Below are 24843 nucleotides of genomic sequence, written 5' to 3' on the forward strand. Positions count from 1 at the left end.
GAAACACCACATTTTCTGAAAATTTAACTTTATTTCGGAGATGCATCTCCGAATTCAATTTTTTATATTAAAAAAAACATTTTTTCGGAAGTTCATTTCCGAAAACACATTTTTTGAAAAAAAAGTACCGTTTCGGAAATGAACTTCCGAAACAAGGGGTAGTGTGGTAAATTCACTAGGGGTGGGCAAGAAGGTTAGGAGGTGGCTAAAGAAATTCTCTAAAGTTTTCAACATTGTCAATTACTACCCTGAGTTCATTTTAGGATCTGAGAGCTAGAATCACTCTTTTTTTTAACACTCTTCCACTATTCTCTTGTTGGAAGAAACACATTTTGATCCCTTAATTTGAAAATGAGTCTCACATAGACATGGTGTTTTATGTAATAAAAGAGGAGTGTTAAAAAGAGTGTTAGAAAAGAAAGTGCTCTAATTCTTCCTCTTTAAATTTAAATCATGATAATATATTTTTTCATTAATACAGCGGAGATAGACGTGATCCCACCTAAGAACGTGACCCAATAGATTTTGCAGCCTGAGAAAAAACATGAACAGCTTCATAGCTTCATTACAGATTTTACTAATAAACTGAACGAGAGAAGAATTAATCCTTACAATCAAGGATATCAAGAGCAATCAAATCCAAACATACAATCAACAAACGGATTTTGACGTGATAACCAATATTTTCTCATCAAATCCACCAAAGTATTGATATCAAACAAATACAATCCAAAAAAACCAAAACTAGCTGAAATTCGTATATTTGTGTTAGAACCTAGGTGTAAAACAAATCCAAATTTCTCCGGAAATTAGCAGGTTAATGTTGGCTAGTAGCAAAAGAAACGTGGTATATAGTACTATATACTATTTCCCTTTACAAACCATCAGTAGAAAAACAAATGAAACAGCAGCAAGTGTCTGAAACAGCATGACGCCTATGTACAACTATTGAGAAGTCACAGGTTCTTTACTCTTTTTAGTTCTTCGAATCTTAGCGAAAACAGTGTTGATTGGAGTTGCTGGTACTGGTATCAATTTCCCAACAACGGCAAGAGGCCAACTGAAAAACGGGAAAAAAAGACATTAGTAAAGGGAAGTTTCTGTTATAGTTTGTGCACAACCGAACCCTGTAAATTTTGTTAATACATTAGCTATAATAAGATGAAAAATTACGAAAGAACAAGATAGAATCAGGTTTTCAAATTGTTTATTCAACTAACCCAATGAATCCAATAACGACAGAAATGAGCCACTGCTGCCAATTAAGCCGAGTAGTTTTAGTGAACTTCCCAAGAAATTCAACAATGATAACCTGAAGAACAGGTGTAATTATTTAGTGGCGCTAACAAATTACAGAGAAAGCTAAACAACAAGACAATTTGAAAAGACTAACCTGAAGTACAACAGTAAATGCAATTATTCCCATAAAGAGGAAGTTTTTAGTGACTCCTTTAAAAATGTTGAATTCATCTGGCTTACGAGCATTAAATTCGTTGAAGACCTGCAGTTTGAAAGCATGCAGAGGATTTAGTAGCATAACATAATATTTCATATACCATAATCTTTTCTAACATCAAAAGGATTTAGCAGCAATAAAAGAATGAAGATAATAACTTACTTGACAGATGACAAAAGCATTGAAGATCAAAGTGTTCTTTACTTTGATAGCATGTTCACTATTTTGATGCTCAAGACCCAATATGCGTACACCTTGGAAATTGAGAACAAGCAAAACACACACTTGATACATCGCCTGAAAATTTCCAATTATTATTGCCAGAGTTAGATCCAAAAGAAAATGTTTAGTATAAACAGTATTAATAAACACATAACACTTTTTTTTTAAAATCACTTAGCAGGCCCCATGTGAATAAGCCAACAGACAAGTTTCTACCATATCCAACAAAATATCAAACAGGAACTAATAAATGACAAACAAAATCCACCTGTATCAGCAAATTCCTCCACATGATATTTGTTATGAGAGGTTCCCTGAAAAGCATCAAAGGCATGTCAACTAAACCTCAAAAAAATCAACACAAATAGCTGTCACAAAACTACATTGATAAATAAATAAAAAATTGACTATCATTTACTGTTACTTTATGTAGATACATGCTTGCATGTGCAAATTCACAGTTTAGAAGGATCTACATGCGACACCACAAGTGTTTTTCATTTGATCGTACCCGCATGTTCTTGTATTATTTTTAGGGCATTTCCTTTATGGTTTTGTAAAATACTCTCACAGTCCAAATCTATTGCGATAACTATAAACCCGGGATGAAATTGTACAACAATTCATCAATTCATTCAGCAAATGCGTGCACACACAAATTAACCCTTCAGTAGCTAGATGCCTCAAGGCTATCGGAAACTGTTTTTTTTTCTAAAGTGAGATTGTGTAACCACACTAAACTGATTATAATTCAAATGGTTGTGGTTATACCCACAGTTTTCCCATTTCCCGGCAAATATTTAGAAATTTGTTAAAACAACTAAAATGACCCGTAAGTTTGAAACAGAGCAAGAATTGGATTCCCAGCCGTATTGAATCACTTCTCCAAATTTTCAAAGCACTGTGTAGTCCAAGATTCAGCCAAAGCATGCACAAAAATTCAACCTTCACTGGCTAGCAGCTCTATGGCTATATGGGAAGCTGTATCTTTTTCCTGATGAGAGATTGTGTAACCATACCAAATTGCTTGTACTTCATACTGTTATGGTTATACTGAAAGTTTTTCCATTCCACAAAATTGGATTCCCAATTGTATTGAATCTCTTCTCGAAATTTTCAAAACACTGTAACCAAAGATTAACATGATATAGACTACCGTGCAAAAATCAGAAAATAATAAAATTCTGACCTACGACCCACAGGAGTTCGATCCATGAGGTGATCAGTTGGTGGTTCAGTTGCCAAGGCTAGTGCTCCCAGTGTATCCATGATAAGATTTACCCAGAGAAGCTGTAAAGGAAGTAATATTAGAAACAGAGAGATATAAGAATGTCCCAAATATGTCAGCAACACAAGCCAGAATGGAGAGAGGGGGCATACCTGCACTGCATTCAGTGGAACCTCACCGGAGGAAACCGCAGCAACAACATTTATAACAAGAGCTGCCACATTGACTGTCAGCTGAAACTGGATAAATTTCTGAATATTTGCATAAACAGACCGACCCCATCTGACAACCTAAATTTGAAGAATACCATGAAAGTTGTTGCCAGTTAAGCTTCAAATACCAATTTACTTAACCAAATATCCAAAACTATGCAAATATATAATTGCATCAGTTCTCTACAAACCCTTCATTTGCAGTTGATATTGAAAAACAACAATTGTATATCTATTTTCTAGTAATAACATAAATAGCTTTTCAAGATCCTATGAAGAGCTACTCATCATTCATTAAGAATATATTAAACTACGAACAAATTATTGTGCATTCAAGCGTGTGTGCACAAGCATCCAAATACACGAGGATTCTACCTTCACAACTGAAGCAAAATTGTCGTCCAATATAATGATATCAGAGCTCTCTTTGGCAACTTCTGTGCCAGCAATACCCATAGCAAGACCAATATCCGCCTATGTGCCAAAAGGTAGATAGTTACAACACCAAAAAAAAAAAAAACTAGTCAACTTCATTATAACAAAATCCATGCATTAGAATATAGTATATTATATGTCATGAACTAACTATTCCAAAAGCTCAAGCTGTCAGATGAAAGCACAACAATTGGTTGAAGCTTAAGCCATTTCATTAAGCATTTACCCTCAATCAATTATCCTTTGGATTTGAAACTTACCATTCACTGTACTGAAATTTAATTTTCTTTAGAAAAGAATGGGGCACCTAAGATCAAACCCATGACCAATTGGCTTTAGAGACTTGGAATGGATACCAAGTCATGAGCCAACTATCTGAAAAGTTTAATCTCGGGAAAAAAGAACCATGGATGGCTCTACATTTAACAACAATACAGTCAAACTATTGAAATTTCGGGAAAAAAACAACGGAATGTGTTTATTTTCTACAACATAAGATAGAAAGTACGGTCGAGTCACATATACTCGGTTAATGTATCATTTGGTTTTGATTGTCATTGTGATGTGTTCTTGAACTAGACATAAAAATCATGGAGCCAAAAATAAGTTACACAAACCTCATGAAGTGCAGGAGCATCATTCGTTCCATCCCCAGTTACAGCAACAACATGGCCCTTCCTTCTTAATGCTTGTACTAACAATAGTTTATCATTGGGAGATGACCTTCCCATAACCTGTTACACAATATTCGTTTACAATGTATATCACTAAGAGCACAAGAACTAGAAGGCCCATAGAAGCTGGACTATACCGATATCGAATCTGCAATATCTTCTCTCTCTGAATCTGACAAGGCTCGAAATGTTTTTCCTTCAATGACATTTCTCTCTGTAGCATCAGCAAGTGAGCTAAGTATTCCACATTCCACAGCAATTGCTTTTGCAGTTTTGACATTGTCACCCGTGACCATCCTTACCTAGGATTAGAAATTGAAACAGTGAAATTAAAAAACGATGTATAAAACTGCACAAGGAAACTTTCTTATTTAAGATGATCAATTTGCAAGCTATTGAAAATCAAATAAGTTTAATAATAAATAGAATTGGATCCTTGAAATCTTTGAGATCAAATTTTTTTTTTTTTTTAAATATAGATGTTGACACAATCCATCAAATGATGTTCCACAAGAGAAGTGTCCTCTCAAAAGTATCCTTAACTGACAGTTTTAGTAAGCTCAATACGATAGAGAACATTTTAGGTTCAATGTAAGTGGCTATAGTTATATTAGTTGCATTATGCAAGTTCAATTGTACATTTCACAATTTTGACATGACTTGTATACGTCTATATTCACTGTGCCACTATCATGCCAATGGTAACGCTTTGAAATGAAAACTGAACATGTTCATTCAACAATAAGCATATTTTGGGACACAAACATTTTGAAAACCAAAGATTTATAATACCTTAACCCCGGCTTTTTGGCAAAGCTGTACTGAATTTTTGACACCAGGTCGACAAGGATCCTGTAGTTCAACAAATGATATACAATAAAAAAAAGTTATTCAAAATCCATATAAATTTAACCAATTGAAGCGTCAGAAACTATAAACTACTAACTACATTTCTTTGTGAAGTCTAAATCTTGTTAAGAGTCCCACACATCGGACAATACATGGCCAGAACATGTGCTTATAAGTGGAGGCAATCCTCACCCAAAAAGCCAGTTTTGTAGAATTGTGTTGGGCCCAACCACCTTTATTAACATGGTATCAGAGCCTCATTTAAGATCCGGTGGGCCACCTATTATGATTTCCGCTATCGGGTCACCCACCATTTATTTTCATGCTCTAATTGTCTAGTCCTGGACCTGAGAGGATGTGTTAAGAGTCCCACATCAGACAATATATGGCCTAAACATGTGTTTATAAATGGGGATAATCTTCACCCTACAAACCGGTTTTGTAGGATTGTGTTAGACCTGACCGCATTTCTTAACAAATCTAAAGACAGGCAGGCAACCCTTTCGTAAGTTAGGTAAACAAATCCCCAAGTATATAGTAATGTCAATAGCAAGGAAAAAAGTACAACAAAGAAAATAAACTACAATAAAATTCCCTGCTGCCTCCCAAGTAAAGAAAGTATGCAAGTGTAAAAGCCATTCAGGAATGAATGAATGGTAAGGAGCTTCAACTTTAAGTTAGAGAAAAATAAAACTGTGAGTATAATATCATGCATCATGCATAATTAGAAAAAGAATAACAAACATGAAAATGGTAGGCATGTTTCTAAGGAAAATACAAACCTTGATACCAACAATAGCTAGTAAAACAAGTCCATCCTCTGGCAAAGACCAGTGAGCAAGTTGTTCCTCAGTATCTGGAACTGCATCCTCAAATGGTCTATATGCAATTGCAACACAACGTAGACTATCAGAAGCCATGTCTTCAATAGCTTTTCTGAAATAATTCATCTGCATACCCAGAAAATTATACTTAAAAACTTCGGCAAAATAACAAAAATTACTGTTTAAGAATCAAAAAGGTCATCAAGACATTTCAATACATACTAATTTGTTTGTTTTTCCCTGTCAAAAAGGTCATCAAGACATTTCATTACCTGATCATTGATTCTAATTAAGCTTCCTGAATAAGACATTATTATACCATGATGCTACTATATGCATTGAGATTATAGTAAGAGAGAAAGAAACTAAAGGGGGTTATTAATCATCATATAATCTAAATCTAATTCTGTCTATACGAGAAGATCCACGTATCTATAGAGGTTCAAGCTTTGTGAGATACTTGTCAGATCAGCTAGCTTCCACTAACTGATTCAGCCTAGAGGAAAATGGAAGGCAGCTTCATACAAAAAGGAGAGATCGCATTTGGAGGACAACAATGGCAAAATTGAGGTTGCTTCCTTGCAGCGGAGCTGCATAGAAGATGTTGCAGACACAAATGTTCAGCTCGAAGAGAGGAAAGAGAAGGGTTCCGTCACAATGTTACGCAAAGAAAGAAAGCTTACAGACATGAGGGTGGCACTATCAGATGCGGCTCCCACATTTCTTGTGGTGGCGCTATTGTGTATTAGAGTAGTTTTTAGTAGTTGAGCTAAGAACTGACACCTGTCAGTTTCCCTATTGTGTAACCTACTGTATCAGGTCACCTTGTTACCTAATATTGTGCACTCTAAATTGATGATAAACAACCCTTCCAATTTAAATTTTAGAAGAATAAAACATGTGAAGGAGGGAACACATCAACAGAAGAGATTTTAGCAGCCACTACTCCAAATCCTAGGGGTGAGAAAAATAGGGGAGAAGAAGAGATTTGGAAGCGCAAAGAGCGAAGGAAAGAAGGTTGCAGTCTCACATGAAAAGGGTAGATCGCAAAAGAGAAGTTAGGAGAGGCCGCAAAGAAAAGAAAACCTATACAAGATAAAAGGTGAGGGCAATTGTTTTCTTTGAAATAAAAATGAGGGTCTTATTTGCCTTTTCCTATCTTCTTATCTGTTGTGTTCATCTTGTCTTCTCCACCACTCGTCTGCGATTTCGTTGCCATAGACGGCACTACGGCTACTAGACAGGTTTGCTCCGTCGTGACATTTAACCTAGTCACCTAGCACCGAACCTTCACGTAGGCCACCATCACTGCTATTGACTACAAGATGAAGGGAAAGATACAGACAGAAATGTTGTATTCGGATGGATGAAAACGACTTCGATGAATGAACTAATACCAATAGAAATCACGGGAGAAGTACATTAAGGCAGAAGATTGACAAAAACAAACCACTCGGGCCAACAATTCCACAACGAGAATTTCACTTGAGTCCTTAAATTTGACAGCACAGAAAGTGGTATTAAAATGAAATAGATTTCCAGCGTTGACAATAATAGAAGATGAGAGGCGCCCAGGACAGGGGTAACAATCATGATTTTGATATGATACTTCATTTTAAGCAACAGAATGAAAAATACAGGACAAAACCACTGTTGAGTGAGAATTTAGAGAAACTTGCAGAGGTGGGGTTGTCGCCATTCAATGTAGAGAAGCTGGCAAAGAAAAAATTCAGGCCATGTTCAATAAATTCATGCTCATAATACCATACTGAGATGATGGTAGGAGAAATAGATAATTGAAAGGGTGGTCCTTATTGTGCATTTTGAATCTGACTTTTTAGAGAAAAGAAGCTCATATACCAAGGTTCAGCCTTAGAGATAACTATCATACCATGTAACTATCACTAACTGGCTGTGTTTCAGATAACGTTTTTGGAAGCATCTGGTGTAATCGGTAAAAATGACTAACTAAACAGAAAAACAGATGTACAGTTCTGTGAAATACGAACAGAAACAATTGCAGTAACCAAATATCAATATTAAATATGCTCCAATAACATGCAATGAGTTTGTCAAACCTTCTCTTCATCTATTTCCACCAGCTGGTCATTTCTATCAATGTACCCTGTACAACAGGCTAGAACAATCTCAGCAGCACCTTTCCAATGTATATGAACAGAGTCAGCCTGCAAAAAACAGTATAAAACTACTTTATTTGGCAGATAAAGTGAATCATTTATGCATTGAATTTGCTACCTAATATTGTACCAATTCAAAGGAAGTAAAATATCTACATAGTTGAATTAAAATGCCAATAAGATAGTACCGTCTGTATTGCAACTCCGCCTCTCTTTTTCTCTGAGTTGAACGGAAAGACATGAAGAATTGATGATTCTGACCGAGCATTCACGAAATTCATCCCAACCTGAGATTCAATACAAGTCACAAGTAGTTGTAAGCACATAAATCACCCTGAAAAAAAAAATCAGAAATAACTGCTTTTCCAAAACAGACCTTTAGTGCCCAATGTAAAATTGCTTTTTCTGTTGGCGATCCAGAAACCTCAACATCATTAGCACCCTGTACAAGACAATAGTATGCAATAAGTAATTGAACGAGCTAACTTTCTGCTGAGGAAAATAATTTTTTGGGAAGGAGAACAGCCCACTAGAATAAATTCAAGCATACCTCAGGGACAAAAACACTGCCATTAGTGTTCTGTGCAACACCTTCAATGAGTAGAGCACGTAGCTTAGGAGAACTCTCCAACTGGTGAGGTGGATCAATCTTACTGCCCCCAGCATAAACCTCAACTACAGTCATCTGTCACAGAATTCATAAAAATCAAGAATCAGTGAGAACCTTCTGTACAAACATAATTATATGCCAACCAAAGCCAACATTAATGAACTACCTCAAGATATAAACAAAAGTTTGAATGGATATCACATCATATTGATAAAATAGTTTACATGTACAACTCTTCAATTATTGTAATTTATTGTATAACATGCCAAGCAAGAAAGCCACTAAAGAGAAAGACGTTTGCAACAAGTACCCTCCGACAAGTTTAAGTAACTAGTCAGAAAAAGTTATCATGCAAGTCAATGGTTCTAATACTGAACGACAACCAACCTGATTCATAGTCAATGTGCCGGTTTTATCGCTGCATATGGTTGTAGCAGAGCCCATTGTTTCACAGGCAGAAAGCCTCCTCACCTACAATTCAATGTGTTATGCTACTCACATAATCATATCAAAATCTAGTCAAAGCACAAACATCAATTAGCATACCAAAGCTTTATCTGCCATCATTTTCCGCATTGAGTAGGCCAGACTATAACAAAATTGATGGAAAAAATGTGTAAGTATAGACTATAAAGATTTGAGAAAGGAAAATTGAAGAAGAATAGAAAACAAATATAGTACAGATCTAAATGAGCATATTAATATTGTAAGATGAATACGGATCACAATTGATAGAAGAACGAGAAAATAAAAACCTACTGAAGATAGAAAAATGGAATATTCTATATATTGGACCAAGCGTTGGGTCATTCATTGTTTACAAAAATATGACCGCTGAAAGACTTAACATAGCAAATTCAAATCATAATGAAGAACAAGAACCATGGCAAATTTATCATTATGTGCAATGGCACTAATGTAAATTTGTAAAACTTAAAACAGACTAGAAGTAAGACTTCACAACAAAGTAAAAACTAGATGCTTGGACAAGAATTATAAGTCTTACGTTAAAGTGACTGCAAGTGGGAGCCCCTCAGGCACTGCAACAACTACAATGGTGACCTAAATATTCAATGGGTTACAAATAACAATAACAGATATTAAATTTGAAAGCCAGTCAATTAATAAATATGGGTAACTGCACCACTCATGCTATGGTAAATTAGTATTTATCAAGGCACCTACCGCAACAGTTATTATCTTAATTGCTCCATCAACAGCATCACTAGCTGAGGTCCTGCCAGCTGTGAACTGTTTTGTCCCATCACTATTCTTCGAATGCCCGGAGAAATATCTGATAACAAGTTTCCACTTTAGAAGCATGCAAAAAAACACCTTTGATGACTCAAACTAAGAAAAATATGGCAAATATGAGCAATAAATTAATTACCTGGCCAGTAGCACAACCAGGACAATAACAGCAACAGTGAGTCCAACAATACCAATGAAGGTGGCTACGCCATTCAAGCGGACCTATAATGAGAACTTATAAGAATAATTGAGTTATAAGTAACAGAATAACAGCCAAAAACCACCGATAAGAAGAAGACCTGCAGAGGTGTTTCTTCACCAGTATCTTCTGAAATGCTAGCCATTAGAAGGCCCCATTCAGTATTAATTCCAACACCCGTTACCTGCAAAAATAAATAAACAAGTGAGGGAAAAGACGCCAACAAGCTAATTTTAATCAACAAAACAGATTGAACAAGAAAATAAATACAGTCAATTAGATCTATTGAATTGTTGTGAGAAGTTCAGTAATAATCAACTCGTATTTTACCGACTCCAATTTCTCTGCAACTCAATTGTTTCGATATTAGAATTCAAATTCTAACTAAAAACTCTTGCAAAATAATTGTCATTTACAAAACAAAAAAAAAATTATTCACATTTGATGAATGAATAGATTGTTATGAATCAAGTCAGGAATACTTTACTTTGCCAATTAGTGCACAACTTTTCGCCATTGGAAAAATTACCACCCACACTTCTAGCAAAGCAACATTGCATACCCTTAACTACCTAAATGACCCTTTCAAAACTTCTGACACAAATTAAACTAGGACAGCATAAAATTAAAAGAGAAAATAAGGAAAAATGAAGTCTAACTTACCAGCATAGTACCACTGCCATCTGCAACCTTACAGCCAGACATCAGAAAGGGATCCTTAGAATCCTTGTGGGCCTGCAAAAACAAAATTCATTACAATAAAGAAATATTCTAAAATTCTGACAATATTGAAATAAGTACTAACAATTTTGCTCTCCCCTGTCATGCTAGATTCATCAATGGAAAGAGAGTGACCACTGATCACAATTCCATCAGCAGGGACCTGGAAAGAACAACAAAATTAATAACAAAAAGGAAATCTAATCGTTAAGTATAGAAAGCAAAACAACAAATGACCAAGATCATGTACCTGGTTACCAATATTAAGAGGAATAACATCCCCAACAACGAGATCATATATTGAGATTTCAACCCTTCTACCACCTCTAACAACCTTCTCAAGCACAAATTCAGACATAAAGTTAAAAATGTGACAACAAAATTGTTAGTAAAATATAATATGAATATAAAAAAGTCAAATCAAGCATTCATAAAAATAACAATCTATTAAAAAAAACAAACCTCCAAGTGTATATTTCTCTTCTCTTCATTTAGGTCTCGAAACTGAAGAGACTGCTTATAATCACTTACAGCTACAAAATGAGGGAGATGTAATTAATGAAATTAGAGTGATAAGGTGGCTTAGTGATTTAGGGGGGAAGATAAGGATTGGAGTGATAAGGAGGTCATGTGTTTAACTCCCTCACTAACATAAATAACAACACTTGTCATTTCAAAAAAAAAAAAATACTGAAATTGGGTGAGGGCTGTTCAACGGAGAAATTACTGACAAATTCTACAATGACAGTGAGCAGTGGATCATGAACGAGTTGCATCACCAAAGACTTCATACCAAATAGGAAAGTATAAAACAGTCTAAAATTTGTAATAAAAAACAACTTTTGTGCATTATGAATTCGGCACCTCTCAAATGATTTACTATTCAGATTTGAGGGGAAAGAAAAACATCTAAACCCGATAAGAAACCAACTGTTGATATTTCAAGACGTCAATGATTTGTTCCACATGTGTATTGAAAATATCGATTATTGAGATTGTCATCAACAGCTGAATTGCTTTATTTTCCCCTCTAAAGTAAAGGCTCGTTTTAAGGGATCCGAGTCCATGTTCCATCCATTAGTACCCCAAAAAGATAATATGATACCTGTAACAACAATAACAAGAATAACTGCAAAAGCAATGCTTCCCCCATCATACCATCCTTCCTTAATACCCTGCAACAGAAATATTTATGAATGGTATGAAAAAATTTCAAAATTAATAAAATATACCACTTATCCTAAATTACAAATGGAAGGACATAATCACTGTTGGCACCCAACAAAATGCACAGAATTGCGCTAGAACTGTCTTAGCCAATCTCACCTCAGATTTTATCCCCAGTGCCAATGAAGCTGCTGCAGCTACCATTAAAATAACCAAGGTCAGATCCTTGCAAGCATCCCACATAAACATCTGTTAAGGCATCAAGAACAAACAAGTCACAACAATAAAAACTGGCAGGTTGATCTTATTTAAAAATAAGTTGGTAATATCATCAACCCGCTCTGTTTTACAATGGGCTGGTCAGTTAACCTGCCCCCAAATATTAAAAAATTAGAAATCAAAGAAATTAAATAGGAAAAAAATGAACATGTTTAGGTAAAAAAAGTTAATGGGATTAGGAATTGAAAACAATGAAAAATTGTATTTGGAGCTGGTCTTAGAAATTTGATATTAAGTTCAATAAAAAAATATACAAGTTAACCCGCTCCACTTCCCACCTGCAGTTAAGCAGGTTAATATATGTAATGTAACCCAACCCCCGAAAAATAACTAGCTATGCTTTGGGCGGACAAGTTTAACTTGTTTACCAAGTCTGAGTTATACCATATAACCATAAAACACTTATGATTCCAATAGTCCAAGAACAATAGAACTTACCAGAAAACTTCTTCCTTTCTTTCGAGGGTAATTGTTGGAACCAAATGCATTCCTTCGTCTTAGTAAGTCAGCATCATCGCCATCAACCCCCTTCTCTAAATCGGTTTTCAATAAATTTGATACCCCTGCAACCTGATAGTAATTCAGAAAGAAAAACCATGAAATTTATGACTTCCATTGATAATATTACCCAGTTAAAAAAATTATTCTTGTCAAACATACCCCTCCATATTGCTGCAATGAGGCAATATCGTGCTCCCTTGAAATGGAGGCGAGTTGCTCGGGTCCAATTGCAAATTCACCAGTAGGGGTTTGAAGGGGTTTTGTAGTTTCTAACAGTTAAAATAATTGATTATTAATATTGAGTAAGTAAAAACAGAAAAAGTTTATTAAGTTATCTATACTGAATCAATATACTATACCAGGGCAAGTCCATAAAACAGGTATCACAAAATGAAAGTATATTTAATGCAGAAAAAAGTGTGCCACTTGTTTGGAGCACTGGAAAATTATTAGAACACATTATGTGATACTATTAGGCCTTTAACATTGAGGGCAGACCCTCAACTTCAGGCTTTTGCATTTTCTTAGGCACAAACTTGGTGTCTTTGAGAGCACGGAAACAAAACATTGTTATTCATTCTTGTGTAAAGAAGAGTTTTGTATTCTTGCTCGCATGGCTATAGAACTCATTGGAATCAGTCTCTTATTTCTGAATTGAAAATTCAGTACACAACTCTTGTAGCCTACTGTGACAATCAACATAGAGTTGTAATCAGAGTATATACAGCTTGGTGCTTTGCTCAAGAACAAAACACTTGATGCTAGACTTTTACTTTGTTTGAGAACGAGACTCTAGCTAGGTCCCTCATTGTTCTGTACTACCAGCATATTATCAACTTGCAGATGCTCTCACTCCCCAAGCCTCGGTTCACTCTCTGGTTCACTCTATTATTACTCATGGTGATGTCATCATCATCCCCACTCTATTGAATGTAATCACATGCAAGGGTCCTACGAGTGTTGGTCTTTCGAAACATGTCAAACACCCCTTCAACCTAGAGTGTCAGTGTTAAACAAGGTTATAAGTAGTTGCTGAGTCGCTGTTAGTTACTTATGAGAGTAATTGCTATTCAGTTTAGTCAACATTGGCAATTGCTTAGTATTATATCTACTTTAGTAACATAAAGTTAGATAATGAAAATCCAATTATCATAATTTTTCTCTCTCAAATTCTCTTTTTCTCTCAAACTTCATCTAGTCAGACTGACCACTAATTCATAAGCAGAAAATGTTAACAAATAAAACAGATAATAGCATTGGTTCCAGAATGACAAAATTATTACAAATAATAACGCAAAGATATTTATAAATAACAATGAGCATCACCAAATTACTTACCCCTCACTTGCCCTTGCCCTGGTCCTGGTTCCTGCACAGGCCCCCCAGCTGCTTTGAAAAGATATGCTGCCTGTTACGGCAAAATGAGTAAATAGTGCATTACACATACGCAACATAAGTATAACAAAGAAAGTCCAATGAAGGAACTGTACTCTAATGGCTTGAGCATGCGCTCTAATCTTTCTCAGTATTTGTTTCTTCTCTTCTTCTTTCTTCAAGTCCAAGGTATAACGAAATCGACGGGAAGCATTTAGCACAAGCGCTGCTTGCTAAAGACACAAGGGGTTGCTCCCATGTCAGTAATAGAAATACAGAATAATCAAATGAAAGTATGAAACTAGTTATAGTCTGAACGCAGTTAATAAGAAAACAACTTTTGTACACATGAAAGAAGAAGAAAATTGTACTAGTAAGTAAATGCTAGAGGATTCATGTCCCTGATAAATTTTGTTTATTTTGCAGCAGCACCATTGCAACAGAACATAGAACATTTACTCTACTTCAACTTAAGACAAAGTACTGTTTTTTTTATTTCCAGCCACTCAACCACTCGGCTAGTGTAGTTTCCAACCAACAACATTTGTAAAAGGAAGGATAATGTTAGTTCTCCGTCGAAAGCAGCTTGGAATTCGAGTCACCACAACTTCAATGGGTTTCCAATATGCAATATATCATTTCCATCCACTATACCACTGAAATTGTACTACTTCCGGCCTACCCTGACCTTCTGACAGACTGACAGAAACAAGAGGCACCTATGCCTCTTTTTAAACTTCTAGGCTCTTCCCTTTCTTCCTTTGCCTTAGTTTACATCAAGCATATCTGTGTTGTGTTGTGTTCTTTTTCCTTCAGCTCCTTTAGATTATTAGTTTTTAGATTCAACTATTATTATTAATATTAAATATTAAATATTAATAATGAAAATACATTCAACATTTTTGTTTTTTAGCATTGATATGTATAGTGTAAAATAATAATCACGTGTTTTTTTTAATTTCTGCTAGAGGACATGAGTTATAGAATTTTCGGAGTCAGCAGCTCCGTCCAGCAAGTTGATATTGATAACAGTGATTTACCCATCCATTCTATGCAAGAATCACACAATTAAAACCCAAGAATTACTCATTATTTTAGAATCTAAATCTATTAGCTGTGGAAGAATCCGGAAAACACCCTATTATCAAGCCGCCTTCTAGCCTGAAGTGTCACTCATGTAAATAAACAACTCTCTTTGAAGTGTAAAAACTTGGAAAATGTGCTCCAAACGCCTATTGAGTATGTTTTTTGTATGAATAAAATTATTATTTTTTCTAATGTATGGTAGTTAAAGAGCATACTGTATTTTTGCTATGTTTTGTAACACAAATAAAATAGCTTATAGGACTGGCTTATAGGTTTGTTTGGCCAAATGAGATGTGTTTCGTATTCTCTCCCTGGCTTATAACAATATTCTCCAGTTATAACATCGATGTCTGTATATCCTGCTTTCTCTAAAAAGACAATAAACAGATACCAAGATTTGCATCAAATATAGAAGTAAAGTGAATTAAAATCCATGCAAAATTGTTCATGAACTAGTACAACGATCAGTTACGTGAAAGCTAAAGCTTGTACTCCAATACGAAAACGAACGGAAGATCCCACTTCTTCCACATCACCGCATGATGGACTCCAAATCAGTTTCCCCTATATATAAAAATTAAATAAAACCCTAATCTGCACTGCTATTCCTAAATGTGTTAACAACCCGAACAAGTAAGCTGTAACTATCTTTCTAGAGTGTTCTGAGAATCTCCTTTCCTTTTCTCTTCCTACATGTTCCTAAAAAAGATCAAAGAACATGCTGCCTCACTACAACACTATTTCATTCATTTCATAGACTATATTAAGAGCCACAACTACAATACTCCATTGCTGCCTCACTATACTACACAGAAACAAACTAAATCCCTAATCAACAAATTCCAAACACAACATGCAAAAACCACACTCATAAACCCTAAATCTGCCATAAATAGAAATATCAACACCAATCAGTGTATCCAGTTCACAAACACTTCAAAAACAAACAAACAGATAAACAAAAACGAAACAGGAAACAATCAACAACAGTATTCATGAGCAAGAACAGAAAACGTACTCTCCATCGCTTCAGTCGATTAATAGAAGCATGCTTTGTCCCACCAATATCAAACGGATCGGAAGTATCACCGTCGTCATCGGAAGAGCGGTGAGGAAACGAACCAGCTTCAATATCAACATTCTCCGCCGGACTCCGGCGCGGTGAAGCACCGTTCAGAAAACTCATAGTTCGCTAAAATAACTGTCGCAGGAGAGATGAAACCGTTACAACTACTACAAAGCTTTTTCGCACGAAAGCATAACAGAAACGATCAATTCTTTAACCCTATCTCACGCTCCCACTATCTCAAACAAAACTAGTAGGAAAAAAAAATATCTCTTATAAGCAGTTGAGTAGAAAAAAAATCGGAAACCCGTTTCAAACTTAAGTCGTGTTTGGAAGAGAGCAAATTAGGAGAGCTTTTATCAGTTCATTTCCAGTTTCAACCAATCACGGCCTAATCGTTGTGAACGGTAAGTAATGTTTACTTCACTCACATGGTTTTGTTTTAAAAAATTTCAGAAAAAATAATAATAAATAAAAGAGAAATAAAATATTTCACCGTCAAAAAAGTAAGTATCCGATTTTTTTATTTGACTAATTGCCGTGTGATAAGGGAAAGAATCAAAGAGGCACTTTCTTCTTTAAATCCTAAAAACCTGCAGAAAAAAATTAGAATGGAATAAACATCAGCGTAACTGCATATAAGTGTGAAAGAAATAACTCTAAATTAGGGTTTTAATATTTAATTAATTAATTATTAATTAATAATTAGGTTGCAAAGTTAAGAATATTGTAATTTGTCTGATAATTTAATAGTTAAAATTTACCTTTTAAAAATAAATAAATAAAATATCACAGATGAATTTGCTCTCTCATATATCTGATGTCTCTGGACAACCCGCAGTTGAGATGAGTGAGTCAGACCATTTTCATTTTAAAGTGAAGTGGAAGAGAAATAAACATCTGATGTCTCTGGACAACCCGCAGTTGAGATGAGTGAGTCAGACCATTTTCATTTTAAAGTGAAGTGGAAGAGAAATAAACGGAGTGTGGGTTAGGTGTCCTTAATTTGCGAGTGACGTGTGTAACGTGCTTTTGGATTGCTTCTTGGTGCTGGTTTCGTTTCTTTGCCTTTTTCTCTCTGTACATTTTTGTAATTTAAATAGTTTTTTATCCATGGCTTAATGTGTCTTTCCCACGTAGAGACAGTTGTACCATATTCAAGATGTTTGTCCCACTCCCACCCACAGCAGAAACCTTTCCAGCGGTTTCAATTTCTATGTCGGCTGTCGACATAGATCGGAGCTGTTAGTGTTTGTAACCAGCCAGCGTTGCAAGAATGCGAATTCTCACTTTAGATGATGGTTATTCTTTTTACTCAATAATACGTTACTAATAATTCAATTACTTTAATAATTATTATAAGATAACGTCAAGAGAATGCTTTTGTTCCAAGTGACCTTAACTTTTGACAAATTGTGAAAAAAGTATTATTCGTGAATTAAGAGAGTGAAAGATTCATTTGGTCTCCCAAAAAATAATAAGAAATTCTATACAGTCTTTTAAAAAAATTATACTATATATGTTTTTTTTAATATACGGATTTCATATTAATGGAAAACGACTTGTGAATGCTGTGCATAGTGCAACGAGGTCCCAACGCGGTACATAGTGCGTGAATAGCATCTAAAGTGACTAGCATGAATTAGACTTAATAATAATAATAATAATGTAAATCACTCCGTCGACAAATTATAATTTAACTCTTACTTCAAATTAATTGAATTAATCAAATCCAATTTATATGCAACTTATAGCATGTTAACCTATATGTTTATCACTGATGATAAATGGCAGAGTTTGGATATGATATGATACTATAGTATCCGTCCCCAGTAATCTCCATAATCATAACAAATTTTGTTCTCATTCATATAATTAATATGAGAATATTAACACATGGAAAATAAAAGAACCGTGAATAAGGTTGTACTATATACTCATTATACTATTTTGGAGTAAAAAACAAGTGGTACCAGATGCTAATGACTCACCTCTTTAGTAAGCGGTTGGAAAACTTTACAATCAATTAAGTGCAAAGCAATTGCTGACCTAATATATTTATGGTCATGAAATATATCCTCTTTAATTCCCAACCCTCATGTTATGTTATAATGTTTGGTGTGTATAGCAATTTATAGCATTGTATTTTTGCATGTGCAATGGTGATGGGGATAAGGTTATGGGTTGTGACTCTTGAATGGCAATTAGTTAGAGCAATTTAAGACATTCACAACAAAAAGAAAATGAAATGAAATTATGGTAAGTATTGCATTTCGTGGAAATTTCAGATCAATTAAAAAACATGAAGCAGTCAATGATAATTTTCATATTTTCCTTAAATTACATACCTTCCTTAAAAACATGCAACTATTAATGGTATATATAATTTGTTTTTTACATTTAATTGTTGATTTATTATGATATTTGACTCGGGTTTTAATTGACTAGACTAGATGAAATTAATCTCAATATGTTCCGTTATTTTAGATCATATAGTAGCTGCAAAAATATCTAATTACAACGGCTCGGGTTTGAATACATAACATCTTATTTATTTATTTTTAAGTAATAAAATTTTGTTAATAAATTATTAGCTCAAAATAATAAGAATTTTAATTTTATTTGTATAAAACACGACACTAGATTTTCTTAACGAGATACAAAAAGATTTATCTTAAAAAGAAAAACAAGGCAAGACATCTATACTATAATAAACCGAAAATATTTTTCTATGATATTTATATAAATAATAATAGAGTGGTGTTTTTTATCATATCATTTAACGAGGTGTCAAAATAATTTATCTAAAATATTATATTACTTTTTCTTACTTTTATTTTTATTTTGGAATACAATTTTCTCTTTGCCAAATTAATATAATATTTACTAATTTTTATTAGCGTATTTCTTAATGAAAGATTTAAGATTTGAAGATGAGAGCCCTCTAATTATAGGTCACTATAAAAATAAACTTTATATCATGTCACAACCACCACCCGCTTTCAAAGGTCATTTTACAAATCAATACTATCAATCCTTCTTGGCATCGTATCTTTGAATATTTGTCTGGTCAAATTATGAGACAAATGAATTTTTTTTTTCACAAATAACCTTCAAAAATTAACCCTATTAAATTTCATATAATATCGTCGAGAGTCCTAAATTGCCTTTTTCAATATTAAGATTGACGGGTAGAAAACCTCTTGAACTAATGTGTATTGATGTATGAGATCAACTTCGATAAAATACATTGATGAATGTTATTATTATTTGGTTATTGTTAACCATTTCGTAAAATTAGATTGTCCTCAATCTTTTCAAATTTTAAAAGATTAGCTCAAAACTACTCCAATTTATCAATAATTATCCTAAATGCCAATAATGGAGGAGAGTTTTAAAACTTGAAATTTTTTTAAGTGATCAAAGAAGACACAAACACATAGTTGAGACATGCAAAGTTATCATTTTAACCAAATGCTCGTGATAAAAGAAGACATAGACACAGTCGAGACATGGAAAGTTATCCTTCATACACTCAAATTACCTTAATACTTATAGAGTTATACCTTTAAAATTGTACTTCAATTTATAAACAAATTCCAACCATCGTCCTTAACATGAAATTACAATTTCAACTTCTACACCAAACGAAGTCAAATCCTCTGAACCTACATGTTGTTGGCTTTATATGCTTTTATTATTTTCCCCTACATAGCCCCATGCATTTCACATGTTCTCCAAAACACACATCTTTATAGGTTATGTCGAATCTTGATATGCATATCACTTCCTCATCCTTTCATATCACAAAAAAATATATACCTTTCAACATGTCAAATTTTTTTGCCATGTTCTTACATACATTGAACGCATCAACTTTCAACCACTTACCAAGTAACATTACCAACAACCTCGCACCATGTTACCTTTACAACTTCTCAAAAGTCCATCGCCAAATTATACTTCATCCCCAACATACGTACATCCCCCGCCACAGCCATCACTTCCTCATTAAGGTCCTTGTATCACTAATATTTCACCATGTAATGTTCTACAATTTATTCAACATCTCTTTAAATTATGGTTGAAACTAACACAGCCTTATAAAATTGGCATGTAATTAAGAGTTACTCCCGCTTATAAACATGCATGAGCCACATATTATCGATGTCGGACTCTTAACATACCATATCACATATCAGTATTAGACTTGGTGCCTGGATGTGGGTGACCCAAAAGAGGAAACCTGATAAAATATGGGCCAACGGATCTTGAACTACGCTCTTATACCATCACATTATTGTGGTTAGGCCTAACACAACAGTACAAAATCAGCTTGTGAAATAAGGGTTCCCTCCCTTATAAACATATGATTAAGTCACATAATGTTCAATGTGGAATTTTTAACAACAGTCTTCATAAATAAATCCTTTAATTAACACACCCTCACAAGTTTCAGAGGTAACACTATCTTATCACGTGATCATTTGTTCCAAATATAACATCTTTAAACATAAAAAGGGCATTTCATGTCACAAAGTATCCACTCATTAACAATATGGAACCATCCAATAGTGATCTATCTTTGTTCAATTATTCTTCAAATGGAATAAATGAATACTCCATTGTTGATATCAATGATCTACTTCTAAATGGGAACGACAATCCATGTCTCTTCAAGCTCATCAATACTCTATCTCAAAACTCTCCTTAAAAAATATGGGATCACCTCATTGTTTATTAGGTGTAAATATCATTCTCATTGTTTTAACTATCTTTTTTATCTCAACATAAACACATTTGTGACATCCTTCAACAATTTTATACATAGGGTCGAAAAATCATCATTTGCACACCTTTATCATAATTTGCTCAACTTACATTACACAACGCAACTTACTCCATATTAAGCTATTGATTTTCATCAAATTATTATAGTTTATATTGCCTCAATCTTACTCATTCTAAATACTCATTATCCATAAACAAATTATCTCAAATCTTCCATGAACCAACACCTATCCATCTTCAACATCTAAAAAGTATCTTTCATTAACACAAATCCATGATTATTCATGATATTTGACTCCAACCACCCTCCCATTTCAACCTACATACATATTTTGATACCGTATGGGAGGCAATATTAATATTCACATAAAAATATCATAGATTTATATTTATGCTTGAGTATGAACTTTTTTCATGATCGATTAACTTACTTAAAAGTCTTTTCATAAAAATTTATTTAAATAAATAATATAATCTATATTTAAATAAATTAACAAACTAATAAATTATAAGACTAAACTCTATTTTAGCATTTAACAAGAAATTTTAAAAATTATATTTTAGTATTATATTTTAATTTTAATTTATAATAATAATTTAAATATGAAATATTAGAGTTTTGCCTAATTTATCCTTGTAAAATCAGTTTTATACAATGACATGTGTTATTCTATATAAATTATTTAAAGGTTCTACCTCAAAGCAACGTGGAAATTAGAATTTTTCTAATATAAAAAAAAAATTAATATAGAATATCAAGTATAAATTACAAAAAAATTATAAATAGATTATAAATTAATAAAAAATATAAAATCTAATATAATAATACTACAAAAATGTTATCCATAAGTATACATAAATTCAAAATAATTTGTTTTGGGATTTTTTTTTTTTTTAATAAGCAATTTGTAACCTAAGCTCTTGAGAGGAACACACTCTCAAGACCCAAGCGTTTCACACTCTCAAGATCCAAGCGTTTCACCGCTAGATCACACACACGCACACATTTTTTTTTTAGATAAAGAAATTTTTTTTTAAAAGCATAAACATCTCTTTTTTTTAGCTAAACATCTCTTTGTTTTGGGATTTATAATAATGATAATTTTAGCTAAAGAAATTTTTTTTTTTAAAAAGCATAAACATCTCTTTATTTAGAAAAAGCATGATAACCAAATGGTAAATAAATGGTAGGTCGGTATTAGTTGGTCCCAGCTTTAATTTGGAGACAACAAACAATGAAACTCGTCTTTAATTCCTCTTTGATATGTCTTCTTCTTCGGTAGAAGGCTGAAGCAGCTTCATAAGTTTTGTGTTTCTTATGTAAAGTTTCTCTCTAGTGTGTTGTGTCTTTCTAGTGTAGATCGATGTAGTAATAACTAATTTTTTGTTTCTTCGTTTGCATATAATTTGCAGAATAAAACAAGGGTAAGTATAAGAACCATAGATAACTAACCTTGATATAATTACTTGTCTTTGGAGAAACCACCAGAAGCATATATTGTATTGTTTCAACTCTCTTAATTCCTCATATATGTCTGCAACAACACTAAATATTACTTGAAATAAATTTGATTTCTCATCATGAAAAGCATATAGAGATAACTATGATGAGTTAATTGGTGTTAAATATCATACCAAATACCAAATATCTTGTTGTGTCCACTTGAAACTAACCAAATGGATGATGATTATTACATGCGATTTGATAGGATGATGAGATATAAATAAATATATATATGAGTCGTGAAAACAGAGCAAGCATATATGTAGCTTGATTCTTAACTTATAGTTGAGTTCTTGTTCATCTAAAAGTCATGTTATCTTTTGACTGTGAGGTAACCCAATAAACAAAGTCTACTGTATAATGTTTGGAATACTAGCTTTCTTTTAGCTATATAATTCCCACAAGAAAGTGCTTTGTATAATCCTAAATTCTTATTCAGCTTTATACTTTTCTTTTCAAGTTTGGAGGATAAAATAGAGAATGGTTTTGGGTTGAGTAAAAAGAAAGAGGAACAAAAATGAAGGAAACAATAGTGCTCAATTTAAGAGGTTATATTTGTTGAAATGGAAATTTTAAAATTTTATTAAAGAAATTTTTTAATTCAATTTATTTTGTAATAATATTTTTCAATTAAAATTATATTAATGATAAATCTATATATTATTATAAAAAGTACACTTTTTTACTACTCTAATTTTAAGGATCCTCCTCTCTTTCCTTCAAACTCACACAATAGTCAAAATAAATTTTATTTATTATTTGAATTCAATCACTTTTTTTTAAAACAAATTCAATCACTTATTTACCAATCGTTAATTGATCTAGTGGTGGTTGGCGCTAAACTTCGTAGGAAGAACCACGATTCGATTCTTGCGATCGGGAGAGAGCTGCAACCACTTGATGCCAAAACTGACACTCGAATCGGACTAAACTGGTGGTGATAAACCAAAAATAAACCAAAAAAAATTAATCACTTATTTGAATTTGAACACGAGTGTTTGTTCTCTTGGTACAGTTATGTTGATTATCATAATTAATGGTGAATAAATGATACTATTAATTAGGTTACTTTTAAGATTAAAAAAATGTATTAATTTTTTTTTTGGTATAGTATTAATTAAGAAAATTTCTTTACCCACCTCCCTATGGGGGGTCACCCCCAGCGAAATTCCCAAACTACTCCTGCTTCGGAAATGAACTTCCGAAGCGCTTTTTTTTTAAAAAAAATTCCTTGATTCGGAAGTTCATCTCCGAAAACACCTCATGGGGGGTGCGTTCGGAGATGAACATCCGAAAACACCTCATGGGGGGTGAATTCGGAAGTTCATTTTCGAATTATGCAGAAACTGTGTTTTTTTTTATGTTTTTTCTTAAACGCAACCGCATTTTAATTAAACGTTACCGGCAAATAAAATAAACAATAGATAGACTGAAAACACTAATATGATAAATAAACAAAAAAAATACTAATATGAAAATATTATATACAAACCGAAATAAATAAAAATAGTGTGCTAAATATACAATCCAAAATCAAAAAATGAATAAACCCCACCACTACTGGGTGTGCCTAACCCGCTCACCCTGGGCCCTCCTCTGCCGCCTGTACCCCGCCGCACGGCCCGCATCAGTGACGATGATCTCCATCACGGCGACTGCCTCTGGTCCGCCCTGATGAATGACACCTCGATGCAACGCGTCCCGCCCAAGCATCTCTATCCGCTGGCAGATCGGAAGGAGATCAATGGCGTGGTCATCCTCCGCCTGCCGGTTCTCCAGGATCTCCTCGTGTGCTGGCCTAGGAGCGCCGGGAACGTCGGGTCTCAAGAGAGGATGGGACACCCGGTAGAACCATGTGACGTACCCCTCCACACTGTGCCAGTCCTGGGTGACCCGCGTGCGACGGTACTCCTCCGGTACCACATGATGCTGCCACTCCTCCCATATGGCAGTGAGATGCACTCTGGTCACTGTGTCAAGAGCAGCCTCGAAGGGTGACCTGGGTATGATCTGCACGAAACCAAACTGCCGCATGCACCGCTCCGGGAGATACCGGACCATGATGTCGGTCCCGCATGCCAACCAGCCTGAATATAGAGCAACCCCGTCGAAGGGGACAACCTGAGCATAGTCGGCGAACGGCCTCCAGGTGACGTCGTCGTGCATCGTGCGGTCCAGGTACAGGCGGTATGGTCCCACCGCATCGTTCCCCCTCTGGAGGGCGTATCTGGCGGCCCTGGGCATGGCGTCAACGTAC

The 24843-nt window shown here is 34.3% G+C and overlaps 1 protein-coding gene across 1 annotated transcript; it reads right to left on the reverse strand.

Annotated features, from left to right (window-relative positions):
* Positions 1-646: 646 nt before the first annotated feature.
* Positions 647-22976, reverse strand: LOC131640538 (calcium-transporting ATPase 8, plasma membrane-type-like). Its single transcript, XM_058910939.1, has 36 exons — positions 22718-22976; positions 22536-22617; positions 16788-16884; positions 16244-16426; positions 14256-14372; positions 14104-14173; positions 12925-13034; positions 12703-12834; positions 12145-12234; positions 11924-11993; positions 11281-11351; positions 11069-11152; positions 10904-10981; positions 10762-10833; positions 10199-10282; positions 10039-10121; positions 9834-9942; positions 9655-9710; positions 9195-9237; positions 9036-9119; positions 8589-8723; positions 8415-8480; positions 8227-8325; positions 7979-8086; positions 5859-6026; positions 5020-5079; positions 4365-4529; positions 4171-4287; positions 3494-3592; positions 3059-3196; positions 2868-2968; positions 1947-1992; positions 1619-1753; positions 1394-1501; positions 1221-1312; positions 647-1060 (listed from the first exon to the last, which is right to left on the reverse strand). The coding sequence occupies exons 4-36, from the start codon at positions 16409-16411 to the stop codon at positions 946-948; spliced, it is 3273 nt and encodes a 1090-aa protein (XP_058766922.1). The 5' UTR covers positions 16412-16426; positions 16788-16884; positions 22536-22617; positions 22718-22976; the 3' UTR covers positions 647-945.
* Between the last annotated feature and the right edge of the window lie 1867 nt (positions 22977-24843).

The sequence above is a fragment of the Vicia villosa genome, unplaced genomic scaffold (assembly GCF_029867415.1).
Source record: "Vicia villosa cultivar HV-30 ecotype Madison, WI unplaced genomic scaffold, Vvil1.0 ctg.003184F_1_1, whole genome shotgun sequence".
NCBI classification, from domain to species: Eukaryota; Viridiplantae; Streptophyta; class Magnoliopsida; order Fabales; family Fabaceae; genus Vicia; species Vicia villosa.